At 40.1% G+C, this 18801-nt stretch overlaps 3 protein-coding genes across 9 annotated transcripts in view; 2 read left to right on the plus strand and 1 right to left on the minus strand.

The window, feature by feature from the left end:
- sgip1b (SH3GL interacting endocytic adaptor 1b) overlaps window positions 1-12659 on the plus strand; it is a 30399-nt gene extending 17740 nt beyond the window's left edge. For 2 of the 7 annotated variants that reach the window (XM_054767088.1, XM_054767084.1), the window contains 10 exons: window positions 547-668; window positions 1445-1589; window positions 1703-1759; window positions 3098-3209; window positions 5019-5174; window positions 5263-5395; window positions 7738-7940; window positions 9208-9272; window positions 9365-9529; window positions 9616-12656. In XM_054767088.1, the coding sequence (XP_054623063.1) occupies window positions 547-668; window positions 1445-1589; window positions 1703-1759; window positions 3098-3209; window positions 5019-5174; window positions 5263-5395; window positions 7738-7940; window positions 9208-9272; window positions 9365-9529; window positions 9616-9638 (1181 nt within the window). In that variant the 3' untranslated portion in view covers window positions 9639-12656. Of the gene's footprint in view, window positions 1-546; window positions 669-1444; window positions 1590-1702; window positions 1760-3097; window positions 3210-5018; window positions 5175-5262; window positions 5396-7737; window positions 7941-9207; window positions 9273-9364; window positions 9530-9615 lie in introns of all 7 variants that reach the window. The other 5 variants (XM_054767089.1, XM_054767090.1, XM_054767087.1 and 2 more) reach the window with 4 other exon arrangements.
- A 510-nt stretch (window positions 12660-13169) lies between these two features.
- On the plus strand, window positions 13170-17423 carry dynlt5 (dynein light chain Tctex-type family member 5). The gene is made up of 4 exons (XM_054767092.1): window positions 13170-13530; window positions 13630-13715; window positions 16893-17017; window positions 17092-17423. Exons 1-4 carry the CDS (start codon window positions 13418-13420, stop codon window positions 17293-17295), a joined length of 528 nt encoding a protein of 175 aa, XP_054623067.1. The 5' UTR covers window positions 13170-13417; the 3' UTR covers window positions 17296-17423.
- LOC129176742 (relaxin-3-like) lies at window positions 17325-18689 on the minus strand. Its single transcript, XM_054767093.1, has 2 exons — window positions 17632-18689; window positions 17325-17560 (listed from the first exon to the last, which is right to left on the minus strand). Exons 1-2 carry the CDS (start codon window positions 17810-17812, stop codon window positions 17421-17423), a joined length of 321 nt encoding a protein of 106 aa, XP_054623068.1. The 5' UTR covers window positions 17813-18689; the 3' UTR covers window positions 17325-17420.
- Between the last annotated feature and the right edge of the window lie 112 nt (window positions 18690-18801).

Consider the following 18801-nt stretch of genomic DNA (forward strand, 5'->3'; position numbering starts at 1 on the left):
TGGGTGTTTTGTTCTGTATATGTCAGGGGTGTCCAAAGTGTGGTACTTTTTTTAATTGGCCGGCAACACGTTGTAAAAATGAAATTACTCAAAAAACAGCAAAAATGTGGAAAAAAAAGCTGAAATGTTGATACTAATATCTAATAATAATGCAAAGCTTAGTTTTCATAGGTGTCACTTTTTTTCACGCTTTCTTTAAAACAGAAAAGAAAATATAAACAAAGTAGCCCTCTGCATCATTGATTTTTTTTAGTATACCCCTCAGTGGAATAGGTTTGGACACCCATGGTATATGAGGATTACTGCCATCTAGTGGTGTGATTGAAAATGTACAGAAATAACGTTCCAGGCCTTGAGAAATGATCACAGCTCCAAAGATAAAATGATGATAATAAAAATAAAATTGCTTTTGATCAAAGACAACCACTCTCGTGATCTTGTCAGTATTGTTGTTCCCAAAACAGGAAATGTTGAGAGTTTGCACATAGATCTGTCCTGCTGTGATAGAAAGCCAATGCTAAGCTGGTATGCTGGAATGTGTCTCAGGCCCCTCTTCTCCAGCCCGATCTGCCACGCCACAGTCGCGGGGCAGTCCGGTCCCTCCACTTCCTCCCCCGCGGCCATCCTCGCGGCCAAAGTTGCCCCCAGGAAAACCGATCGCAGACCTGGTACGTGGTACTATATACACAGTATATACGTATGTATAGGTAAAGTAATGTAAGATGATCGATCAGAGTCTGAGTCACGGTGTAGCCTTCATCCTGGTCTTAAGGCTGGCACTCGAGGCTAGCAGGTTAGAGAAGGCGTTTCTCCAAGCTGCGTCTACATCATCCACACTGGTTGCTTGTTGGAATTCCAGTAACGACTTATGATCTTATATTAACTTGTGTTCACCTCGCTGCAACTGGACTGTTGAAGGCAGTGCTTCCGTCTCACAGGGCACAACTATGGTGCATTCAAGGACCGCCGAACAAAGCGCCTGACAACAAAGTCAAGCAAAAAGACAAACATGTACAGTGGTACATGTATGCTGTACATTTGACCTGTATTATCACATATTTATAAATTATTACCGAGTTATGGTGAATGAAATTTAAAAAAACCAGCGCATTTTCAGAGAAGACAATTTATATTTTGACCAAAAATCCACAAATTTGCAGGGCTATTGATGCTGAATTGCAAATGTGCAGGGAAACACTGTGTAAATATAATAAAATGAGTAATCCAAAGGCACTAAACTACCTTGTACATGCTGTGCAGTTAAACATTATGAGGATAAAAAGTAATAGCGTTTACTACAACATAATATAATGGTGTTCACCGGCTAAGCAGTATAAAACTATAAAAGTAAAGCACACTGACTGTGAAGCAAACACAAGTGATCAGTATTGCAGATGAGACCATTTTATGTGTGCTGTGATCAAACTGTGCTTTATGCATTCAGACTCGACCCTTCAGTCCACCGGTGTCTGGTAGCCCTCCACCCTTTGCCCCACTGGCTCGGGCTGAGAGCTCCTCCTCCATCTCCTCCATAACCTCCCAGAGTGCAGCGTCCACACCTACCTTAGGGAGGGATCTCAACCTATCAGGTACACAATCGGTGTTTGTGTCCCCATCTTCATGTCATCATCTTCATGCCCTTACTTCACTGTCATGTCCCTTTACATAATTCTCTCCTGGTCCTGTTCTTCTGCTCACTCAGAGGCCTCACAGCCCCTGGTCTGGTTTGACCATGGCAGGTTTTATTTAGCTTTGGAGGGTGAGTTGAGTGAGACTTTCTGTCGTGCTGCACAAATGTGCATGAGCTGAGAGCACCTCAATACACGCTTCCACCATGTGGTACAGTTTAGTTTGGCTTGCTTTTCATAGTGTGGCATCATAATAGTGTTACCCATCAATAAAGTCAACAATTTGTCAAAAAAAATTCAAAACAAGATACATTAAATTGGCTGCTGACATGATCTGTAAGTAATAAGCATCAAGGCTTTGACTGTCTTCTGTATGCAAGTCTATAGTATTTCTAATCTCTTGTTTTATATTGGAAAACAGTGCTGATGGTACTGAACTGGCCTGTACTGCGTGGTGAAAAAAAGGGCTGGAGTTTTATCCATGCTTCTGTTAAATAATCACCCACATTGCCTTTCCCAGCCCATGTCCCTGCTCATTCACACACAATCCATGTTCTTTATTCTTAAAACCCTGGAGCTCTAATCCATTGCTGAATAGTTTATCTAATACAATGATTCTCAACTGGTTTGGCTGCGGCACCCACCATCACCCTTAAAAGACAAGCGGCGACCCAAATTGAGGAAATATTTTTACGTAAACTTGTCAAATATCTTATTTATTTAATAAATGACATTTATTTAGTATATTTTAAATGTAAAAACACTGTTTGCAACGGTTGCGTGGCTGCCTAGAGGACAACAACTTCTGAACGTGTTGTAAGCATTATATCACGCCGCTTCCGGCTCCGAGCATGTCAGCAAACACATGCACAGGGGCCTTTGCTAAGTGCTGGCGGTGTAATTTTGATCCAGTTGTGTGTGTCAAGGGGTGTGTACTGGTTTTCAGTGCATGTTATATCGGGGGAGTTGAATCAGAGCATTTGCACATGGACCTGAATGAGAAGTGAAAAAAAAGGTTAAAAATCAAGCGAGTCCAGTTGCTCTGATTCAACACTCAGTACGTAAGTTTCATAATAATAGGAGGACCATTTCTTCTGTACCCCACCCCTCTGTCTGGGTCAATAGATTGAATTAGGCATTAAACAGTACCGTCGTACTGTACCTGGTAGTCTTCATTGTGGGCGTAATTCCCCCATGGAACACACCGTAAACTTTCGCTTTATGCCGCCTTCTTTTCCAGTGACACTCAAGCTCGAGCAAGACGCCCGTAAAACATGGCACGCATCTCGTAGTGGCATAGTTAGCGAATGGAATAGACGGTGCGTTCAGGGACATCAGGTCATTACACTTTTTTTTTCGGAAAAGACCCTGTGACCCACTAAAAACAGCTCCGCAACCCACCAGTTGAGAATCACTGTTCTAACAGATGTGTAGATGTTTATTTGTGTGTGTGTGTGTGTCTTATTTAGGCTGTTCAAGAGGACCCAGCCCACTTACAATGGGACCCCAAGACACTCTGCCAGTGGCAGCTGCCTTCACAGAAACTATCAACGCCTATTTCAAAGGCGCGGACCCCAGCAAGTAGGTCCACATTTCATCCATTGGAGATTATGGCATTCATTTTCTACCTGCAAAGGTTGAATCGAGGAAACTGGACTTTTCTTGTTTGTTGAAGAAGTTTCACATTTGATCCAAAAGGTTTCTTCAGTTCCAAATTTTTAAGTGTGGAGTCTCTGTTTACAGTGGTGTAAAAAGTGTTTGCCCCCTTCCCGACTTCTTATTTTTCTGCCTTTTTGTCACACTTAAAATGTTTTGGATCATGAAACAACCTTAAATATTATTCAATGACAACACAACTGAACACAATGAAAATGCAGTTTTTACATGAAACTTTTATTATTAAGGGAGAAAACAAATCCAAACCTACATGCCCCCCCACCCCCCATAAAGCCATTTCTAAAGTTTTGGGACTCCAGCCAACCACAGTGAGAGCCATTATCCACAAATGCTGAAAACATGAAACAGTGGTGAACCTTCCCAGGAGGGGCCGGCAAACCCAAATTACCCCAAGAGCGCAACGACGACTCATCCAAGAGATCACATAAGACCCCACAACAACATCCAAAGAACTGCAGGCTTCACTTGCCTCAGTTAAGGTCAGTGTTCATGACTCCAACATAAGAAAGACACTGGGCAAAAACGGCCTGCATGTCACATTTCCAAGACCAAAACCACTGCTGAACAAAAAGAACATTAAGGCTCGTCTCAGTTTTGCCAGAAAACATCTTGATGATCCCTGAGACCTTTGGGAAAATACTCTGTGGTCTAATGAGACAAACGTTTAACATTTTGGAAGGTGTGTGTCCCATTACATCTGGCGTACAAGTAACGACGCATTTCAGAAAAAGAACAACATACCAACAGTAAAATATGCTTCATGCTGGAAAACCCTCCAATGTGGCTGAATTACAACAATTCTGCAAAGATGAGTGGGCCAAAATTCCTCCCCAGCGCTGTAAGAGACTCATTGCAAGTTATCACAAACACTTGATTGCAGTTGTTGCTGCTAAGGGTGACCCAACCAGTTATTAGGTTTAGGGGGCAATCACTTTTTCACACAGGGTCATGTAGGTTTGGATTTTTTTCTCCCTTAATAATAAAAAGTTTCATTGAAAAACTGAAGTGTGTGTTCAGTTGTGTTGTCATTCACTAATATTTTGTTTGATGATCTGAAACATTTAAGTGTGACAAACATGCAAAAAAATAAGAAATCAGGAAGGGAGCAGCATTTTTTTTCACACCACTGTATGTCTCTGGTGGGTGTGTCCCCTAGGTGTGGTCACAATTGGGTTGTTGTTGTGGCCGGTGAAGGTTGTTCGCTTTCCTGTTGGCAAAACAGCTCGTTTGTGGCCACTCTTCCCGTGGAATGAGACAATCTTTGGGGGAGAGATAGTCAAGACATTGTAATAATTCACCATAATTCATCATAATTCACCAGTTACCATGACCTAGATGACTGCGAAACTACACAAACATTCATTTTCTACCATTTGGCTTCAGAGTCACTGGTGAGCTGGGGCTTATCACAGCTGGGGCAGAAGCAGTCTAAACCGCGAGGAGGTCACCAATCAATCACAGGGCACATATAGACAAACAACCATTCACCTCACATTCACACCTATTGACAATTTAAAGTCTCCCATTAACCTAACATGCATGTTTTTACTGTGGGCATGCAAACTCTGCACATAGAAATTTGAACCCAGAACCACTTAGCTGTGAGGCAAATGTGTAGGCCACAAGCATCACCGTGCTGCATAATATGACAATACAAAACAAAAATGTTTCTGGGAGTGAATGATCTCTGCTCTTTACCTCCTGATATTCCAGGTGTGTAGTCAAGATCACAGGGGAAATGGTGCTCTCCTTCCCTGCAGGCATCACCAGGCACTTTGCCAACCACCCAACTCAACCCATCCTCATCTTTAGCATCAGCAATTATACCCGACTGGAGCAGGTCCTCCCCAATCCACAGCTGCTGTGTTGGTAGGTGTATGCCTAAACATAAACATCACACTCTGGTGCAACATGGGAGAGATTGTCTGGAATCTGTTTGTTCTTCTCATCCTTTTAGTGATTCCCCAACAGACAATGTAGACAGTAAGGAGTTTTGGGTGAATATGCCCAACTTGATGAGCCATCTCAAGAAAGTGGCTGAGCAGAAGCCCCAGGCAACATACTACAACGTGGATATGATCAAATATCAGGTATCTGTGCAAAATAAAGGGGGGTAGGATTAAATAAGCTTTGCTTCTTCCTACTCCTTTTGGACATGTAGAACTGTGGGAAAAAAAAAAAATGATTCATGAGATGTATTCCATTGTAACCTTCATGTTCAAATAAACTAAACCAAACCAATTTCAGCCATTCTGACGTAATAAAACTGTAAATCTAAGAAAAAAACAAAAACAATTGCCACAAATATTTGCAGCGGGGTAACACACCTGCCAAGGAAGAACCCACTCAATTTGGCAAGGCATCGGTATGGATAAAGTTTGGCCTTGGCAGAGGTCTGCACCTCACCGAGTGACACATTTCAATTCAGTATACTGTACTGTATATAGCACCTTTAAAACAACCCCAGTTGGCCAAAGTGCTGTTCTGAAATAAATTCATTCATTCATTTCCTAATCCTCATTAGGGTCGCGAGTGCATGTTGGAGCCTATCCCTGCTGACTTTAGGCTTACCCAGCTGGACTGGTCGCCAGCCAATCGCACGCAGGGCACATATAGACAAACACCCTTTCACACTCACATTCATACATATGGACAATTTAGAGTACCCAGAGAAAACCCACGCACACACAGGAAGAACATGCAAACTCCACACAGAGATTCAAACCCACTGTGACTGTGTGGCCAACATGCTAACCACCAGGCCACCGTGCGCCTGTCCAGAAATAAAATCAAGTTAAAACAGTGTAAACACAGTGGCAATAAATACAATTTATGACAGCACAATGAATAATGTACTATTAATATAACAGTAAAAGTACTAAAATCAACTAAGGGATCCTGCCTAACGCGAACATTTGCTGCACACAGCTAATTTTTATATCGTACGGCACATTCTAAAAAATTTAACTAGAACGCAATAAAAATGGTGGAAAAGAGCAAAAAGGCGTAATATATGGAGAATAAAAATGAAATGATTCTAGTAAGAACACAAAGCTGATGTGCAGGATGTTTTTTTTAATATACTCTCTACAGCTTCTTACAAAATAAAATGGTGGAAAAGAGCAAAAAGGCGTAATATACGGAGAATAAAAATGAAATGATTCTAGTAAGAACACAAAGCTGATGTGCAGGATGTTTTTTTTTATATACTCTCTATAGCTTCTTACAAAATAAAGTGGCCCCTGCATCCTTTGATTTTTCAGTATCGATCCATCTAATCCAGGAGTGTCCAAACCTTTTCCTGTGAGGGTGGCGTACAAAAAAAATTGAAGGTTGCGGTGCCTCTTTGAGACATTTGATACATTAACTCATTCAGTCCCAGACATTTTTCAAAAGACAGCCCCTTCAGTACCAGCCATTTTAGACAATTTTGACTGATCTTTAAAGGGACACAGAATATTGTGTTCTTTGGCTATATAAACATGGAACCAATCAAAAGAAAGATTAGACTCCTGTCTTTCATCAGGAAAAAAAGTTTGTTTCTACCTTTTTCTGTTCTTTAGTAATCAGCAGTAGAACATAGGTAAGTTTCAGGAAAATATCAGTTCCTGACTAAAAAAGAGAGAAAATCAGCTTTTTGTGAAAAGACACATTTCAAGCATAACTTTCACTTTGACACAAACATTTTGTGTCAAAAATAAAAAAAAATTGTGTCAAGGGCTGAAATATCTAAACAACTATACCACAACATAAACAACACAAAAAGGGGTTTGGTTTACATCAAAATAAACATGTATTTACAAATATAACACCATTAACTATTTACAGTTCTGACATTTGGAACTGAATTATGTGTGTGCATTAACATTTCCCTACAATGCGTAACCTTCTGCACGCTGCACCCCTCCACGCTCTCTCACTTCCTCCTTCCTGTCATGTGTGATTTGTCCATGAACATGATCCCTGCCGAGCTCTTATCAAATGCACTTCTGCCACCTTGTGGCCGTTTTTATGGCTTAAAAAGTGCTTTGAAATGAAATGCATTGGTGGCGAGTTGCATCATCACCTCTTTTTGCCTCTCACACAAAAAAAACATAAAAGATGTATAAGTACATTGATGGGATTGGGCGTTCTGGATTATAAAACCGTATAAATACATCTTTGGTATTGAATGAGTTAAAGGTGCTAAAACCAATCCAATGTAGGTCAGTAAATAGTAGTTTATAACAGTATATAGTTATCTAATCACAACATTGGCATCTTAGCTTTATGTTATAGGTGACAAATCATATTAGTGTAATATCTGATAACATATCTTTTTAGAATATGCCAAGGGTCAATAAAAAACAAGCTGTGGGCCGAAAATGGCCCCCAAGCTGCACGTTGGACACCCCCATCTAATCCATCTCATCCTTGATCCTGCGTGTCTCAGGTGTCAGCAGACGGGATCCAGTCCACTCCTCTCAATCTGGCTGTGAGTTGGCGTGGTGACGCCGACAACACGGACCTTCGAATAGACTACAAATACAACACAGAGGCGATGGCAACCCCCGTGCCGCTACACAACGTCCACTTCCTGGTTCCTGTGGATGGAGGCTTGGCTAAACTCCAAGCGATGGTCCCACCTGCCACCTGGTGAATGTTCTTCACATTCTGAATCTCTGGTTCCTTTGGCGAGAACCGGGTTTTGTTGTAGCTGATGATTGAGTCGTGCTTTTTTTTCTGTCATATGTTAGTTCTCAAATGTCAAGTGTTTCTATCAATGCTTGACGTCCATTATCATGAGCTAAAGAGAAGGTCCTCGGGTTACTTTGATGTGAGTCGAGTTATGGCTTAAGTCGGAACTTAAACCTAAATTAACTCCCAAGTCGCTCACGCTGTACACAGAACACATGAATGAAATATAAAATAAAGTAATTAAAATACAGCAATTATTATTCATTAGCATTCAATCATTTTTATCCTTAACGCTGGTTGTGACAGTCGAGCGTCTAATATTGGTGGGCGTGTCCTCTATCTGAGCTTTTTACACAGACACACATTGTATTCTGCCGCCGGCACATGCTGTAAGTAGTTCTTGAAAAAGCCTCGTGTTTATCGACTAAAAAAGTAAGTTTTGAATTCATTTATGGGAGAAACATCGTAACATGGTTTAACAGGTTTAATGACAAACTATAGAGTAATCCCTCATTTAGAGTAATCCCTCGTTTATTGTGGTTAATTGGTTACAGACCCGTAATAAGTGAGATTCCTGATTTATAAATCAAATATTTTCATAGTTAGAGCATAGAAAACCTATTTATGACCTTCTAAATACGTGTCTTATTTTTTTATCTTTTTATTAGAGGGCTCTAACATTATTAGAGCACTCTAGACATGAAGTAACACCCCTATAGCCACCTTTACACTCATATCACCCAAAATAGAAGACATAATAAGAGAAAATAAAACATAAATACATGATATAATAGACTCACACATGTTTGCATTGGGAAAGTTCCTTGTTGTTCTTTTTTTTTTACTTCCTGTTCTGTCCAGTACTTCCTGTGGTGGCTATTGTTTCATCAGTGTAACATTACTGACACCAACTGACCAGTTTAGAATACTGCATGTTTTCTTGTATTTGTAAGTTCATTTAGCCTTTTTTTTTTGCTTCAAAATGCTTAATTTAGGCAAAAAAAAATACGTTATATTTGCTTAAATATGGATATTGTTTGCCTAATACTAGGCTGTATTCAACCACAACACAGCAATGATTTATTAATTAATATATTTTTGAAGAACTGATAGGGTGAAACTGCAAAATTTGAAGCTCAAAGTGGCAAGGGATGACTTAATGCAAGATATATTTGTACCTGGTGTGTATACATTTTCTGTAAATGTGTGATTATTTCTTTCAAAGGAATCCAGAGCAGCAGACGATACAGTGGAAGATTCCCAGCCTTTCTAACAGGTCTGAAAATGGAGGCAAGTATTCATTCATTCATTCCATCACTGTTCAATCTGTTTGTGTTATTTCATATCAACACCATGCCGACGTGTGTATTGATGTCCTGTAGGAGTTGGGGCTCTCCTGGGCCGGTTCCAGATGACAGCGGGTCCGAGTAAACCCTCCCAGCTGGCAGTTCACTTCACCAGTGAGGGGAGCACACTGTCTGGCTGTGACATCCAGCTGCTTGGGACTGGATACCGCCTATCCCTGATCAAGAAGAGGTTCGCTGCAGGTCAGTTTGAACACGCATGACTACAACGTAGCTTTATTTCGTACCAGTTTGAGTCATTCTTATCTAAAAACACTTTTGCTCCACAGGGAAGTATTTGGCAGATAATTAGTGGACCTTCCTGTGCATGGAAACAAGAGTATCTGTGGCTTTTGACTGTGAAGACAATGAATCCACCCTCTCTTTAGGATATTTTAACAACATAATCAGTAGGATAACTGCTGCTGAGTTTATGCAATTTGATAACAACATTTAGTTTATACACTTTAAATGATTCCTGGCAACTCTGAACTTGGTGGATTCAATACAGTACTCTTTCCAATGACTTTTGACTTGATTGTCATTGTAAATTTGCTGTAAAAGACGATAGATTATATATTATGAGCGCAATCTTATGGTGGAAGATGTACAAAAAATGTGTATAATAGAGTTACTTCCCCACGTTAAATTATAGGTCATAAAATCACATTTTTACTGCCATTTTGAATGATTTGTCTTTGTCATTGTCTGAGCAAGGGACTGTTTTTGTTTTGTTTTGTTTTGTTTTTTTTTACTTTTTTTTGCAAAAAAATGTTTTTGCAGCACAAAAGATATTTTTTTGTTTTTATCTACTTCTCTGAAACCTAATCGGGCCCTTCAATTTGATGATGTATGACAGGGATGTTACCATTGTGTGTTAAAACTAGAATTAATGAGAACATTTGAGAACTCTGTATTTCTTTACAGAGAAAGAATATACTTGCAAACAAATCCACATTAAGTTTGGATTTATTTTAAGTTTATTTTTTTATTTCATTTTTGTAGTATTTAATAAGGCACAGTGTTGCGAAAGTGTTTGCCCCTTCCTGATTTATTTTTTTTTTATGTTTATCATACTTAAATGTTTCAGATCATCAAACAAATTGAAATATTAGTCAATGACAACACAACTGAACACAAAATGCAGTTTTTAAATGAAACTTTTTGTTATTAAGGGAGAAAAAAGCCAAACCTACATGGCCCTGTGACTGCCCACCCTGTTAAAACATAACTTAACTGAGATTCATTGAATCTGTCAGTCTGGAAAAGGTTATAAATCCATTTCTAAAGCTTTGGGACTCCAGCGAACCACAGTGAGAGACTATCCACAAATGACGTAAACATGGAACAGTGGTGAAACTTCCCAGGAGCGGCTGGCCAACCAAAATTACCCCAAGAGCGCAGCGCCGACTCATCCAAGGGGTCGCAAAAGACCCCACAACAACATCCAAAGAACTGCAGGCCTCACTTGCCTCAGTTAAGGTCAGTGTTCATGACGCCACCATGAGAAAGACACTGGGCAAAAACGGCCTGCATGGCAGAGTTCCAAAACGAAAACCACTGTTGAACAAAAACAACATTAAGGCTTGTCTCAATTGTGGAAGAAAACATCTTGATGATCTCCAAGACCTTTGGGAAAATACTCTGTGGTCTGAAGAGAGTCGAACTTTTTGGAAGGTGTGTATCCCATTACATCTGGCCACATTTCAGAAAAAGAACATCATACCAACAGTAAAATATGGTGGTGGTAGTGTGATGATCCGGGCCTTTTTTGCTGCTTCAGGAGCTGGAAGACTTGCTGTAATAAATGAAACCAGTAATTCTGCTGTCTACCAAAAAATCCTGAAGGAGAATGTCCTGAGAATGTCCTGAATCCTATTGAGATGCTGTGGCATGATCTTTAAAAAGGCGCTTCATGCTGGAAAACCCTCCAATGTGGCTGAATTACAACAATTCTGCAAAAATGAGGGTGCCAAAATTCTCAACTCATTGCAAGTTATCACAAACGCTTGATTGCAGTTGTTGCTGCTAAGGGTGGCCCAACCAGTTATTAGGTTTAGGGGGCAATCACTTTTTCACACAGGGCCATGTAGGCTTGGATGTTTTATTTTCCCTTAATAATAAACATTTTCATTTAAAAACTGCATTTTGTGCTTAGTTGTTGGATGATCTGAAACATTTAATTGTGAAGAAATCAGGAAGGGGAGGGGGCAAACACTTTTTCACACCAATGAAATAAAAAAATGTTTTATTTTCATAAGTTGATTAAGTCATATTTGGAAAAACATGCATTTTAAAGTGATTTCCGGTAATTCAGCTGCAATACCAGTGTGCAATACCCCGAAAAAACACTTCATATTACCCATAAGGCTGTGTGTGATTGGTGACATATTATTTTCCTCTCTGTGGTTGTTGTCTAAACGAGCCTTAAGATCAACACGGGCCGAGTGCCGTGTGCTGGAGAAATGAGGTTTGAATTAATTTAAAGATTACTATTGGGGGAGCAGGAGTTTCATGCTGCTTGATAACTTGGCCGTGGTCTTTGCTGACCGGCGGACGTCAAAAAGTGATGAAGTGTGCAACAGAAGACAGGCTGTTTCATTTTCTTTCATGTCCACCCTGTTTATGTTTTATGTATGTTTATTTTCTAACAGCAATATATAAAGATTTAAGTGTAAAAAGTATAGATTAAGAGCTACGTTAAAAAAAAAAAATTCTCTTCCTCTCATATGGATATGTGTTTGTGGTTGTTTATTGGTGTCATAAGGCATTAGGTTGTACGGAGCAGCACCATTTCTCTTCACCTATTGTTTCCCCATGTGGGTTTCGTGTACAACAACAACAACAAATAAGTGTTACTGTTGATGAATAACTCCAGTGCCGCATGAAATCTGCATTCGCCCTTCACTGGTTGTTTCAGTGTAATGCAAACTCCTCCGTGTCAGTAAGGTCATGATACAGCGTGTGCTATTGTATAATCATGTAATGACATCATCTCAACCCCACACCCTGGTTCCATATGAAGAACTGTATTGGGCATGCAGTCATAAATGTTGCCACTTTTACAAAACAATTTCATGCATTTCTATTGCATTGCTTTGTGTAAATCATCCCATGTTTATCAGTTTCTCAGTTAAGGCCTGGGTGTAATAGAGCAATCAAATCGTTTCTGTATTCTTTGCCTTGTGTTTGAGAATACTGACTGTGGCTATTTTTTTAACGGCTGTACTTCTTTAACACACAGAATATGCAAACATTTAATGTACATTTCCCATCCAAAGATTTGCAGAGTAAATATGTGGAAGAAGTCAGTTCAGTGTAATACCTGTTTTACTTGGTAATAAAGAGGTTGCAATACCAGACAGCAACTTGCTGTTGCGCCAGTGTAAAAAAAAAAATCCTTATTAGAGTAATGGTAATTCCAGTTTGCGTTTATTTCACACAGCCATCCGTGGTCATTTTGTGACGAATGTGTACCTTTTCGTTGCGCGACGTCACGAAGCATTACGGTAACGACCTTATCACGTGGATTTGAAGATAACCACGCCTACTTCCTCAACCAAACGCTAACACAAAATCACATTGGCTTGACTAGAGTTGCTTTCGTCTGTGTCGTCGCATCATAAATGGCGTTGTGTCATAAAAAATAAAATAAAAGGGTAACTATGTTTGTACTACTATATTTATTTGTCATTTAGCACGACTCGGGCAGTTAATGAGGTTTTAAAATATTTATTGTTATAAAATTAGTTTTATTTATGACGTTTATCATTTCAATGATATCAACAATTATATCACTTCCATGTAATATCCTTCGTTTTGGAAACAGGCTAAATAAACGCCACTTCCGGTAAGGAAGCCAGTAAACCCCGCCCACTGGCGTTATAGTTGTCACGACAACACCAAACTCCAGACGGCTGCTAGTTTATTTTACATTAAAATGCTTCTTATAGTTTGACTTAAGCACTCTCGGTGGAGGTTTGCCTTTTATGTTTAAATATAGTTCATTATAAAGAAACGTGAGACATCGTTATTTGGTCATTCTGGTTTCTGCGAGATTTGAATTCGTTGCTGCACGAAGGAGAAGCTGCCATGTCTGATGTGCTGAAAGATAAATCTATCAGAAGAGAAAAGAAGACCAGCAAGGCGCCCTCAGAGGGAAGCCACGGAATCAAAGTCAAAGACCTAGCTGGCAAGACTAAGGAGTGAGTGGACCTTTTACTTTACTTCTTTATTTGTCCACTTATTATTTTGATACCTTCACTCATCCTGTAATAACATCATCGCCTCTTTGTGTCCTCCAGCTCTTTAAGCAATGTGTCCTGCATAGAAGAACACCACGATGAAAACACTCGGATGGTTGTGACACTTGAGAACACCTACCAACTAGGTAATCGCTTCTTTGTGACTCTGATTATGGCTTTAAATAACACAGATTTGGCATGGCACGTGGTCATTTTCCCACAAACGTGATTGTAAACTTGAACGTAAGTATGTATGGTCTACTTCAGTGGTTCTCTAATGCGGGTACTTGAGATAAAAAAAGATACAAAATTAAAGAAATGAAATTAAAAAAATAATAATAATTAAACACAAATTACACAACAGGAGAAATATCTCACACGTTTTCCTTGCAGAGCAAATCTGTATAGCATGGAGAGCACTGATTAAAAAAACCAAAAGGAAATAAAGTATGCATTCAGGTGCAGCTCAATGAATTATAACATTGTGCAAAATTCAGGAGTTCAGTTCAGACTAAGAAAGCAGTTAAATGCTCAGGAAATGTTTGCAGTTCATTTGCTGCTTAAAGCGTGAAGCAGTCGTTTACAATATTGTGATTTTTTTTTTTTTTACACTTTGACATACTGAACTTGAACTACAGAACAGCTGTGAGTTCTAATCGTCAACATTATGGATGATAAACTATTTTTCATCTGTAGAATGGGCATGGGCCCCTTACCGGTTAAAGTCCCGATTTCGAAAGCGCTACATTTTTCCGTCATACTGTTCCTGAGGTATGAGAGAAAGTGCAGATAGCGCCGGCGTTAGCTGCCTTGTTGGCATTGAGGGTCGCCGGTACAGCCGCGCTGTTGTCACCATTGTTGGTTGACAACATTGCACAACTTTGACATATTAACACATATCCATTTACAAAACAAATCCATTGGAGTAACAACTTAGTTTTTTCATGTTATATTTTCATGAAATATTTTAAACTGCTGTATTTCGTTGTGACCACCAGATGGCAGTGTTTTGCGTGTGGCGACTTATTTGAATGTTTTCCTTTTTATAATAAAGCAAGTGTTTTATTGCGTGTTTATTCCTCCAGCAAATGCTATAATATAAGAAGACCAATGGACTGAGTACTCACACAAGGACTCCTGTGACATTTACACCTGCTAACATTAATTATTCATATTTCATATTGCATTTTATTCCTGGTGCTCGCGTGCGCATATCTAGCGTATTCCCTTGGCTGACAATCTATCTCGCTTATAGATGGATAATATCATCAGGGAATGCTGTTTTTTAAAACAAAAAAAATGTATCCATGTCCCCTCGGGAACCTTGTAGGTTCTCGATAAATGGTGACGCCATCTCCGAATTAGTGAAACGGTGGCACTTTCATCGCCCGTTGTAAGCCGAAAGCCTGGACTAGCCTAAGTTACCATGGTGATAGAGCTGCTTTAAAAGAGAGCGACCTTCGCCGAACAAGCAAGTCCGGCTTTCAACTCAACACAGCTCGCTAACCAACTAAACTCGCTTCGCAGAATACCCCCAGGTCTCAGTTGCTAACAACAATCACAAGACCCGGAAACGCAAGTTTGTGGAGAAGACTCGCACATTCACCACTACAGTAACGCTAATGCTTTAAATCATTTTGAACATGCATAAAAGTTACACAGGAGCACGTCACATTGTACAAATCACAGATCCGCATGTCCAAAAAGGAGTAGGAAGAAGCAAATCTTATTTAATCCTACTCCTCAGCCGTCACATAAATTACAATACATTTGTCCACCTGGTGCATTCCAGATGTACTCTTTGCCAATTGTAAATACATGGGAAAATAATGAAATAATAACTTAACAGTACGACTTTTTTGTGACCTTCTTGAGCCACTTGATTGCATTTATTTGCACTTTGCTTTGTTGTTGTTGTTTTTTTTTACTACGTTCTAAGCGACTTTAGTGGGTTAGCGAGCTTTGTTGAGTTGAAAGCCCGGACTTGCGTGTTCAGCGAAGGTGGATCTCTTTTAAAGCAGCTCTATCACCATGGTAACTTAGGCTAAACTCATATCCTGGTCGGGACCAGGTTATGTCCAGGCTTTCATCTTAAAATCAGCTGTGCAAGTGCCACTGTTTCACTGTTTAACTATTTCAGAGATGGCGTCACCATTTATTGAGAACCTACGAGGTTCCCGAGGAGACACGGAGAAAAAAAAGAGCATTCCCTGATGATGATATTCATCTATAAACGAGATGGATTTTCAGACAAGGGAATACGCTATGTATACTCACACGAGCACCAGGAATAAAATGCAATATGAAATATGAGTAAGTAGGCCAACATTAGCAGACGTAAACGTCACCGCAGTCCTTGCGTGAGTACTCACGTCAACACTGCCATCTAGTGGTCACAACGAGATACAACAAGAAGACACACTGCAAAAATGTACATACGTTTTTGCTCCAATGTATTTATTTTTGAAATGGATAAGTGTTAAAATGTCGAAGTTGTGCAGTGTTGAGCGTCGGTAAATGGAAAGACTAGTAGTGTATAGTTGGTCTACTGAGTCAGTGTTAACTTACCCATTACATGTATTGGCGGCGACAGTGTTGCTTTAAGCAGCCAAAATCTTTTGGGAACTGCTCATAACGCTCCATAAAAATCACCGACTTATTTTTTGTAAAATACACTGGCTGGGATCGCTTCAGTTTTCAGCGGAAGTTCATCGTTTTATTTATTATTTTAGAAAGAATTCAGTTATTTTTTGTTCTTACTGTTAAATACACATGTTCCACTTTCACCGTGTTCTATCACAGGGTTTAAAAATTACTGTTTTGACTTGATTTTTTCCCCTCCCTTTTTCAAGAAAGATGTTTCAAAATAAAATAACCCAAGGTTATCACACCATCAGAATGCCAATGCCTGCTATAGAAAATAAGAGTTTGACGTTTTGAATTGAACTGTTGAAGTAATAAGTATTTGATCCCCTGCTGATTCTGTAACAGATATGAGAGAGGCAGAATGTACCAAAAAAAAAAAATCCAGGAAAACCGATATTAAAGTTTGATTTTTCATGTAAAATCTTTATTATACCCCCTAAAGAGGGCACTTTAAGTTGGCAATTATTTTATTTAAATTTCAAAATGTTTCAAATAAGAAGATACAGATGAGCACTGTTTTGGAAAGCAATAAATTAGCCAAATCCACCAAAAATGCTTTTCTCTGGTTTGGGGGTACCATTCCACAGGGGGGTACTTCACTGACAGACTTGAGCTTGAGTTAAAACCAGAACATCTTTAGCGACTGAGTCGTATTCCTGTTCTCGTCTTGCCCACAGGACCTCACAAACGCTTCCCAGCCCATGCTGCCGTGGAAATCCTGAGGGATGTACTCCCCAATTACCTGCAGGAGGAGAAATACGAAGTGGAGTGGTCTCGACAAATGACGAAAACCATATGTGAGGTAAACACGAGAAAGACCGTCGGCGGGTTTTCGTCTTTAAGTCAACGCTGACGGGTTTGGATATCCGCTCTCAGGTGATCCGAGCCCGTGTGAAGGAGCTGATGATCCGCAGGTATAAGCTGGTGGTGCTGGTTCACATTGGCCAGCTGGCTGGGCAGAGCATGCAGATCAGCAGCCGCTGTCTGTGGGATGCGTCTCAGGACACCTTCGCCTCGTGGTCCTTCAAGAACACCTCTCTGTACAGCACCGCCACTGTCTATGCTGTTTACTATGAGTGAAGCGCCAAGATAAACACGTTTTTGCAGCCAAAAGTGTTTTCTTTATTTTTGCTGGTGTGAGAAATGACATCACATTGCTTTAACGGTGTCCTGTCGGTACTTTCCAACACATACGATGAGGCCCACTAGCAGAGCATGGTGAGGTCTCTCCTCCGACAACCCATCTGACAACACGCCGCTATCAAGACCTGGTCTTGGTCCCGCCAATACCGACCCAACACCGGCGCTTCATCTCTTGTCTTGACCACGCTTGGCTCTGCGCTACCTGCAGAAACATTCGTCAACCACCACTCAAGGCTTACCATCTCACCAACAACGTCAGGTAGGCGCACTCACCATCTCGGAAAGCCTCTTCTCCTATCAGTCGTCGCCACCTGGAGCCTCCACACGTGAACACCACCGCCCGCAGCAAGGCTCGACCACACAGCCGCAGTGTGTTAGTGTCGTCCAGCACCTGAGCCTGCGTTCCACGGCACACACGCAGCAGCAGCATCGCCATCAGAAGAATGGATCTCATGGAGCTGTTGATCCCAGTTGTTCAAGTACTGTTGTTGCCGCCCTGATAAGCCCCTTTTATGGACATGGTCCTCAGGAAGTGGTGATTCATCTTGCATAATTACATTTTTTAAGAGCAGATGACAATCTTGGCCATTAGAGGGATAGTAACATTTTGGTAAATGTTAACGAGGGAGAATGGCTCATTTATGTCACGAGTGCAGGGCTTTTATCACCCCAGGTTTAGCAAAGGGTTCCCTTAATGGAGCACTCGAAGTATTCCTGGCTGTCTACATAGCAACATAGCAGCGTTTGTGGACACTGTCGTAAACATCATCCGTCATTCGGAGAAAAGACTGTTGCATTTGCATGTATGCGTGTGATTAAATTGCACTGACTCATGGAAAAATGCTGATAAACATGGAAGAGGTATGCAAGCTGATAGAAATGATGTATATCATATCAAATCAAATCAAAGTTTATTTGTATAGCACCTTACAACATCCCAATTGTGCCCAAGGTGCTTCACAAGAGTAAAAACAGGTTATAGCAAATGAGATCGAACAAGATATAAAATAAGATAAAAAATAAAAATACATATAATCATGTTTCATGAGCCAGTCTGAATAATGTTATATGAATATATGTTCATTTGAACCTCCGACTGTGACTAAAATGAGCTTATTTCCAATTCTGGATGTTTTTAGTCCAGGCCAATGACCCTAAGGGCTTTTTCAGTGTCTGGTGGTGGGTTTCAGAGCGGCCCGGGGGCCATTTACGGATCACAGCTGTTTTTTTTATTGGCCCGCAGCACATTCTAAAAATATAATTTAACTAGAAAACAAAAAAAAACCAGCAAAAATGGGAAAATAAGCAGTCATTTTACAAGAATAAAGAGAAACGTTATATAATTAGAAAAAGTCACAATTTTACCAGAATAATATATTGAAATGTTAAAGAAAAAGTCATAATATTTATGAGAAACAAACAAAACAGCAAATATAAAGTAAT

The sequence above is a fragment of the Dunckerocampus dactyliophorus genome, chromosome 2, assembly GCF_027744805.1.
Source record: "Dunckerocampus dactyliophorus isolate RoL2022-P2 chromosome 2, RoL_Ddac_1.1, whole genome shotgun sequence".
NCBI lineage: Eukaryota > Metazoa > Chordata > Actinopteri > Syngnathiformes > Syngnathidae > Dunckerocampus > Dunckerocampus dactyliophorus.

What these genes read in the sequence shown, in the direction of transcription:
- dynlt5 (XM_054767092.1), top strand. Translation starts at nt 13,418, where the DNA reads ATGTCTGATGTGCTGAAAGATAAATCTATCAGAAGAGAAAAGAAGACC. An exon ending in CTAGCTGGCAAGACTAAGGA is followed by an intron (nt 13,531 to 13,629) that starts GTGAGTGGACCT and finishes TGTGTCCTCCAG; the next exon opens with CTCTTTAAGCAATGTGTCCT. An exon ending in TGACGAAAACCATATGTGAG is followed by an intron (nt 17,018 to 17,091) that starts GTAAACACGAGA and finishes ATCCGCTCTCAG; the next exon opens with GTGATCCGAGCCCGTGTGAA.
- LOC129176742 (XM_054767093.1), bottom strand. Translation starts at nt 17,812, where the DNA reads ATGAGATCCATTCTTCTGATGGCGATGCTGCTGCTGCGTGTGTGCCGT. An exon ending in AGAAGAGGCTTTCCGAGATG is followed by an intron (nt 17,561 to 17,631) that starts GTGAGTGCGCCT and finishes ATGTTTCTGCAG; the next exon opens with GTAGCGCAGAGCCAAGCGTG.